The sequence below is a fragment of the Dendrobium catenatum genome, unplaced genomic scaffold, assembly GCF_001605985.2.
Source record: "Dendrobium catenatum unplaced genomic scaffold, ASM160598v2 original_scaffold_281394, whole genome shotgun sequence".
In the NCBI taxonomy this organism is placed as follows: domain Eukaryota; kingdom Viridiplantae; phylum Streptophyta; class Magnoliopsida; order Asparagales; family Orchidaceae; genus Dendrobium; species Dendrobium catenatum.
Window position 1 is genome coordinate 1 of NW_021599785.1, and position 9283 is coordinate 9283.

Here is a 9283-nt window from a genome sequence, read left to right on the forward strand (position 1 = left end):
GGAAGGCCGCCGTTTTATGTGACCAAACCATTTAAGGTGACTCTCTCTAATTATCTTCCACTTGAGCTACTCCAACATTTTCATGTATACGCTCATTTTGTATTATATCTCTAAGAGTAAAGCCACTCATCCGCCTAAGAATCCAAATCTCTACAACACTTAACTTAATATTATGCTTCTCTTTTAATGGCCAATATTTTGCACCATAAAGCATTGCAGATCTCACCACATCTTATAAAGTTTTCCCTTATGATTGAAGGTGGACTTTTCTATCACAGAACAAGCCCAATGCATTCCTCTACTTCAACCATTCAACTTGAATTTTACTAATAATCTCTCCATATATTTCACCATCACTCTAAACAATAGACCTCATATATCTAAAACGTGTACTCTTATTAATGACTTGATCGCCCAAAATCACAATTCCCCCATTATATCTATTACTACTAAAATTACACTCTATATATTCATTTTTAGATCTACTCAAACGAAAACCTTTAGAATCAAAGGTTAACCTTCATAATTCAAGTTTACCTTCAACTCCCTCTCGAGTCTTATTAACAAGAACAAAATCATAAGCAAAAAACATACACCAAGGTACAACCTCTTGCAAATGTCTAGTGAGAACATCCATGACTAAAACAAAAAGATATGGGCTTAAAGCTGATTCTTGATGTAATCCAGCTGAAATAGGAAAATACTTGGTTAAGCCACCTTGTGCTTGAACACAAGCAATAGCTCCTGCATACATATCCTTAATAACTTGAATATAAATATTATCAACCCCATTCTTTTCTAGAACTCTCCATAGCACTTCTCTAGGAACTTTATCATATGCTTTTTCTAAATCAATAAATATCATATGTAGATCCTCCTTATTCTCTCTATACTTCTCCATCAAACCTCTCAATAAGTGTATAACTTCCATAATAGACATACCCGGCATGAATCCAAATTGATTTTTTCTTTAAGAAATATTAGTATCACGCCCACAACCTATGCTCCATAACTCCATCTCCCATAGTTTTAAAGTATGACACATTAACTTAATTCCTCTATAACCACTTCTCCTGAATTGAAATTAAAAACTAGCCTTTTCATTTTATAAATTTCAGGGCACCTACAATCTTGTCATGTTTCAGTTAAATGTAATAAAAGACAACATGCACAAAATCACGCAAAACGACTTCTAAATTTACAAATAAAATCAATACCTGTCCATCTACAAGAAATATAATAACAGATGCTTCTTCCACAGCAGCAGCAGCTTGTTTCTCGATCATAGAGGGCATTCTTGCAACAGCTGCTTCCCTAAGAGCAAGAGAAATCCCTTCCATACCAATAGTTGTAGTAATGGCAAGTTCCTCCATGACATCATCATGTGATCTTGAAAAAGTCATGACACCGCCTGTATCTATTACTGAAAATTCCCGGTCCCCCCAAAAAGACCTGCCATACAGACGATCTCTAGTAACACCAGGTTCGTCAACAACAATAGCCATATTCCCCTGAAATAAATCAAAATAATTACATGATTTTCATCGCTGCGGCATGCAGCATTAGATGGATTTGAGGAAAATCATCAATATAGTACCCCAACAAGGCGATTGAACAATGCTGATTTACCCACGTTTGGTCTTCCAACTATTGCTACCTTTGGGAGAAGATTCTCGGGGATCTAAGCAAAATATACACACATTATTAGTAACACGAGGTGAGCATGTTTATGTTGGCTTTATTTCCTCTTGCATGATGAGCAAGTAAACTGCATCATTTTGTTAACTAATCTTAGCAAATCCATAAGCACAAAATCCTGCTTTAGATATTTGTCTGTAGCCATGAATCATTAAGCACGCATGAATTGTCAGAAGCAAAGGATAAAAACAAACTTGTACATGAACTATTCTTCAAAAATAATTAGCATCTTCTGTTGCAGCATTGCTCCATCTAGGCAGCAGCTCCACAAATTATACTCTACATTCCATAGAAATAGAATACGTGCATTGTGCAAAAAAACAAAATAGAAAAAGAGGAAAACTCACCTGTATACTCAAAGTTTTCTGCCCCTGCCACTTCTCTCCCCTGTCTTCATAGGTTTCATCCTCTAAAAGAACCAAATATGCCAAGTAAGACCTTGCCCGGTGAAGGAAAATTTGATTCACTAATGTATGCTATGTAATGCTATGATATTATAGATGTCACCTATTTGATTTGGTGACATATTTTAACAGTTATTTTGTAAATGGTGCTTAAGTTATATGTTGATGACATATAGATATCAGTCAAATCAGCAAACATCAAGATGTCAACCTATCTAACTATCCAAGAACCAAAATAAACGATTTACAAAAGTATAATCACCGCTAATCATACTAATTAATGTTGCATATTTAAGTAAGATAACAATAAACCAACATAGTGTATTTGTTAGTTGACATTATTATCCAGATAACGTTGCAATCTAATTAGTATTGAACCAAAAGGTCCCTCAAGGATGGTTGAGAATAACCGCTTAAAAGGAAGTAAATGCTCCATTAAAAGGGATGGATGGAAACAGGATGATTCAATATTCCTATCAAAACTATGTTTAAAGAAAGAAGATACATAGTATTAAAGTTTCCAAGAGAAGATGAAAATATATAGATTTCTTCTCTTCCCTCCACCTTCATGATTATTGTTAGCATATGACGGTAGCAAGTGCACCACTTCTCTGTCAGCCGTCTGACAATCTTAGACCTCACCATCGCATCTCTCTAACGGAATAATATTCCGCTCTCCTCTTATATATTGGCTGAGCAAACCATACTGTAGTATTACCAAAAGCTTAATGAAAAGAGACCAAAAGCTTTATCTGCATTCTCTGCTAATGTCTCTCTTATAGTATTTCAGCTTTCTCTTTAATCTAGAAATCTCTCATGGTATCAGAGCTGTAACGCTCTACAGCTTCTCTTTCTCAGGAGAATGTCCGAACGCGATGCCTCCAGCGCTCAGTTAGCATCTCAATCGGTCTCCTCTCACTCAGCGTCCATGGCAGAGTTTACTATCCCCTATCCCCTCAAATTTCTTATGTCTAACATCAAGCAAATCATTACCATCCAGCTCAACAACGAGAACTATGCCATTTGGAGGCTGCAAACACTCAAGCTCTTCTCCGCCAACGACTTCGAAGGATACCTAACCGGCACTCAGCTGCAGCTGCTCTAATCTAGCCCAAATCACCGTCTATGAAAGCTCATAGACAAAAACCTTGTATCCACTCTTTTCTCTACCATTTCCCCCACCATACTACCCTACATCCTGAACTTGTCCTCAACTCAGGAAATATGGAAAATGTTGTCCAACTCAAGAACGCACTACACAACGTCATCATAGGAGACAGCTCAATGCAGAACTATCTAGCATAGATCAAAAGCCTAGTCGATAATATCGCCGCTGTCGGGTCTAGAGTGGACACTGAAGACATCATCTATTACATCCTAAATGGTCTTCCTACGGCTTACAACTCTTTTAGCACGTCCATCCGCACCTGCCAAACTCCAATCAGCCTGGATGTTCTGTATTCGCTACTTTGTAGAGAGGAGATTAATATCCAAACTCAGCTGCTCAAAGACACCACGTTGTCAAAGGACAATGCTGCATTTTACAGCAACACCCGCCTCGCTAGGGGTAGAAGCAACTTCTACCAAACCTCTCGTCCCACCCGCGGCCGAGGCTCCAACACCCGAAACACAAGCTCAGCAGGTCCAGACGCAGCCCCACCAACAACCTCCCGGCCAACATGTCAGATCTGCAACAAGCCCGGACACATCGCCACACATTGCTGGCACAAATGCAATCTCAACTATACACCCCCACCCACTCGCGCGTTGCTTTCTCACTCGCCACCTATCCCTTCAACCAAGTGGGTCTTAGACTCTGGAGCTTTGTCTCATCTTACTGCATATGCTACAAATTTACATCAATCGCTTCCCAACCAAGGATCAGACTCCATCTCTATCGCAAATGGAAGCATGCTACCTATCCAAAACACTGGCAACGGCATTCTTCCCCTACCACAATCCAACCGTAAGTTATACCTCCGAAACCTTCTCCATGTTCCTTCATTATCCTACAATCTACTTTCCATTCATAAATTAACATTCGATAACAACTGTTCAATCTCTTTTGATTCATCTGGATTCCAAATCGAGGACCTACAGGACAACCAAATTCTCCTTCGTGGTAGGAGTCGCGACGGCCTCTATTTGTTGTCCACCAACTCGTCCTCACCCACTTATGCTCTCAGCTCCAGCTCAACCTCCGCCCAATCTTGGCACGCACGGCTTGGCCATCCGCATCAACTTATCATGCATAGCTTAGCAAAATTAGATCCCTCTATTAGTATCTCCACTACCCCAATAGTTTGCAAATTTTGGAACATAGCCAAGAGCCACAAACTCTCATTTCCCACTAGCTCAAACCATGTAACAGCTCCTCTCATGTTAATCCATACAGATGTTTGGGGCCCCGCCCCCGTACCTTCACTTAGTGGTTATAAATACTATGTTATTTTAATCGATGATCATATAATATTTTATTGGCTCTATCTAATGAACTCCAAAGCAGAAACATTTTTTAAATTTCAACAATTCTCGAACATGGTTCACAATCAATTCAACAATAAAATAAAAATCCTCCGGTCGGATGGAGGAGGGGAATACACAGGAGCCAACTTCAAAACATTCCTCTCCAACAACGGCATTCTTCACCAACGCAGCTGCCCACATACTCCCGAGCAAAATTGTTAGGCTGAACGCAAGCACCGTTATCTCCTAGACACAACTCGCACTCTCCTACTTGTAGCCAATCTTCCCAACTCCTTCTGGGATGACGCTCTGCTCACCGCTAACTATCTAATTAACATACTACCTACCAAAGCCTGCAATCTCCAAATTTTCTTTCAACTCCTATATGCATCGCTGCCATCCTACCAACATCTCTGAAACTTTGGATATATGTGCTTCCCATGGCTCAGACACCAAGCACCCAACAAGCTATCACCACGATCACACGAATGTATATTTATCGTTAACGCTCCCACTCACAAAGGATACAAATGCTTCGACCGAACAACCAACAAAGCATACATCTCCAAACACGTGGTCTTTCACGGACGCATCTTTCCTTTCAATCCAACCTCTCCAAACCATCAACTCCACCACCAATGACCAATACATCTCCACTCACATTACTTCCAATCTCCACCATTCCAACCACTCATACCTCCCAACCACCAGACACTCATTCTACATTCCCACCACCGATCACACTACGTACCACATCAACATCTCCAACCACCACCACCCATTCTCCCATTAGCATTCGTCCTGCATCACCGTTACCACAAGAACAATAAGCCTCAAATACACCACCTCCACCTCCACATCCCATGCAAACGAGGTTCAAATCAGGAAACTTGAAGCCAAAACCCATTTTCGATCTGCTTGCCACCACACTCGACAACTACACGCCCACCTTCTTCACCAAAACCAACAAAAGCCTATCCAAGCGTGCTGCCATGTCCGATGAGTTTCAGGCCCTACACAGGTAGGGAACATGGTCACTCGTACCTCCGCCCCAACATCACCCAATCCTCGGTTGCAAATGGACATACAGAACTAAATTGAATTCAAATGGCCAAATTGAAAGGCACAAAGCCAGACTTGTTGCCAAAGGCTTCGATCAACAACTCGACATTAACTATAAAGAGACATTCAATCCCGTTGCCAAGCTAGTAAGCTACCCACCATCTGAATACTTCTTACCATTGCACTTCAAAGAGACTGGCAAGTCATTCAACTAGACGTCTCCAACGCCTTTCTCCATGGCGATCTAGAAGAGGATGTCTATATGCATCAACCGCAGGGGTTCATCGACAAACAATTTCCAAACCACGTCTGTAAGCTACACAAGGCCATCTACGGCCTAAAGCAATCTCCAAGACAACGGTACAGCAAACTCACAACACACCTTCAAGAAGCTGGCTTTAAGTTCAGCAAGTATGATCCCTCCCTACTCATTTACCAAGTTGGCACGGTTCATATGTATATACTCATATACGTCGACGACATGCTAGTCATGGGCAACGACACGAAGTCCATACAACATCTCCTGCTCAATCTGCGAGCCGCCTTCTCCATCAAAGACCTTGGCCCGGTCTCTGTCTTTCTTGGCATAAGAATATCCTCAACCCCTCACGACTACTTCTTAGATCAGTTGCAATATGCCCAAGACATCCTCAAAGCAAGTGGCTTCTTAAACTGCAAACCGGCTTCAACACCCATCACCCTCAAACAACATCCTCAAACCTCTACAGACCAACCAATAGACAATCAAACCCTCTACCGACAATTGGCTGGTTCCCTACAATACCTAACCATCACTAGACTAGATATTGCATTTGCATTAAATCAAATTTGCCAACGCATGCATGACCCCAAAGCAAGCCACTTTCAAGCCTTCAAACGGCTTCTCCGATACATACAAGGCACCCTCAACTATGGTCTTCCCATCTCGTGTAGTGATTTGATCCCAAACACATATGCCGACACAGACTGGGCATCAGATCACACAAACCGCAAGTCCATAACGAGGTTCTGCACTTTCCTTGGAACAAATTTAATATCATGGTCCATGAAAAAGCAAGTTACCATCACCAAGTCCTCCACCGAAGTTGAATACCGCGCCTTACTAGTGGCTACCTCATATATCTTATGGCTTTGCAGACTTCTCGCAGAATTCGAAGCTCCACAAACCCAACCCACCAATTTGTTATGCAACAACACATCAATGACCCTCGCCAACAACCCAGAATTCCATGCCATAATCAAACATATTGAGAACGACTATCATTTCATTAGTCACCACATCAAGAACAAGGAAATTGTCATTCTTCGCATCAACTCCTTGGATCAAACTGCCTACAGTCTAACCAAACCCTTGCAGTTAATAGATTCCAAAAAATGCGTACCAAACTAACCATCCTTCCAAAGGACAGTCAGTTTGAGGGGGCCTGTTAGCATATGAGGTTAGCAAGTGCACCGCTTCTCTGTCAGTTGTCTGACAATCTCAGACCTCACCATCTTCCAGAAGCATCTCTCTAACGGAATAATATTCCGCTCTCCTCTTATATATTGGCTGAGCAAACCATATTGTAGTATTACCAGAAGCTTAATAAAAAGAGAACAAAAGCTTTATCTGCATTCTCTGCTAATGTCTCTCTTCTAGTATTTCAACTTTCTCTTTAATCTAGAAATCTTTCAATTATATATTCAATTAACATACCACTCCGATCATCCCTCATGGAAAATTAATGCATTTACTATCGCTGTGCTCGGTGGCAAGAAGCTATTAGAAAAAAAAAATTAAAATACCTAGGCCGAGTTCCTTAGACAAGGACATGGAATACTTTCTGGCGGCACGGCGCGCCTCTTCGTCAAGTTCAAGCAACTCAAGCTCCGAGAACTCTCCGTTTTCCTCTCCAACCTCATCAAAATCGCCATTCACTTCTTCGAAATCCAAGGAATCCTGATGGCAAAAATTACAGCGCAACGGTCTTCTACAACGATCAACTAGTTTATAGGAAGAGAAGTGGGATGAAGGGAAGTGATGAGTGAACAGACAGAGTAGATTGGGCCGAGTTTTTGTGGAGAGAATTTCGTGGAGATGGTTCGGAGAAAGTGGGAGGGAAATGGAGGGGGTCGCCGGAAACCTAGAAGAATGTATTGAGTAGCCATGGTGTCGGAGTGGAGAGGACACCATTAGAAGACGTCTGAGGGGCGAAGAGGCGGTTTATCTGCTTGGCGCTGAAAAAGGCATAATTTAATTATTTTCCCAACAAAAAAAAATGATAGCTGCATATGATAGCCTGAAATAAAGTATGCTTGCCTTTCTAAAGGTGGATTGGGCATTTCCTCTATACCTGTCATGCAATTTTCTTATAACTGTTCTGTTATATTTCGGATGTACAATTGCTCTTCTCCATTATCTGTATGGCTGTTGAACAAATATAGATCGCCTTGGAAAGCCCCTATGGCTGATGCTTCTAACATATGGAAATCAATATGCCTTACTGCAAACATGGCCAAACATTGCTTTAAGTTTAGGATTACAAAGGCTGCCCCCATTTCCTTAAAATGGGATCATTGGTATCAAAACTGCACTCTCTGATTTTTTTGGAAGCGTCACTTTGTCTCAAATTCCTGATATTCCTCTTTGCAACATCTTGTCTGATTCTGGTTGGACTTTACCTGATTACATTTCATCAGGTTTGAGGGATGTTTTTGCGAGTATAAATGTTATTGCTGCGGAAGGTCTATGTTTGCTATGGTATGATAAGGAGAAAGGTCATTTTAAAAATTTTATGGAGGAATTTTATTCTGACATATCTGATTGCAGCTGGTATAAAATGATTTGACACAAAAGAAAGGTTCTAAAATTCTCCGTATACGCTTGGCTTGCAATTATGGGGGGTCTCAAAACTGCGGAGGCTCTACGTCTCAGGAATGTTTTTGTTCCAAGCTCATGCTGTCTTTGTCACACACATGATGAAACGGTATCCCATTTATACTTTGAATGCTCTTACTCTTTCTCTATCCTGACTAGCATTATTCCTTGAATGGATAATTTTCTGCTTAGGCCTAATATTTTGCAAGTTTATGATTGGTTAAATGGACAATATAATGAAAATTATGAGATGATCAATTTTTACAAAATGGCGGTATCATCGGTGATCTATTATATATGGAAAGAGAGGAATAATAGGATATTTGGGAACAAGCTGCAATGCCACACTTCGTTACAGCTTTGTATTAAAAGAGCATTGTCTGAGAGGATTATGACTTGGGAAAATGCTATGGACTTGTTGGACAGGATGTAGGCTATTTTATTCATGCTTTTCCAGTTGATGCTGCTTCGTTGTTGCCTCGTGAATTTGCAGATATGCCTTCCTGGACAATGATGAAGCTCCCCACTCATCCCTTGGATGGTCTGATGGCATCTTTGGGCAACCAGGGATGTGATTGTTCTGCATACTCTTATTTATCTATTCCTGAGTCCAGGTAATCCGGGCATGGGAGCCTTTTTTGGTCTACGGTTGGAGCTTTTTCGGGTATACACACATGTGTATTTTCATAGGTTTTCATCCTTTTTGAAGCTATTGTAGCTTGGCTTATTTTTAATAGCCAATTTTGTTATTTTGTTCTGTTATGTAACTTTCTTTTGAGTTAATATACGGGCTTTT

The 9283-nt window shown here is 40.8% G+C and overlaps 1 protein-coding gene across 1 annotated transcript; it reads right to left on the reverse strand.

Annotated features, from left to right (window-relative positions):
* Nucleotides 1-1217: 1217 nt before the first annotated feature.
* Nucleotides 1218-7892, reverse strand: LOC110111924 (GTPase Der; the record flags this gene model as incomplete). The annotated part of the gene is given in 4 exon segments (XM_020843996.2): nucleotides 1218-1511; nucleotides 1598-1681; nucleotides 2046-2107; nucleotides 7416-7892. Coding segments are annotated over 4 exon segments (828 nt in total), but the record flags the coding sequence as incomplete, so codon positions are not given.
* Nucleotides 7893-9283: the final 1391 nt, after the last annotated feature.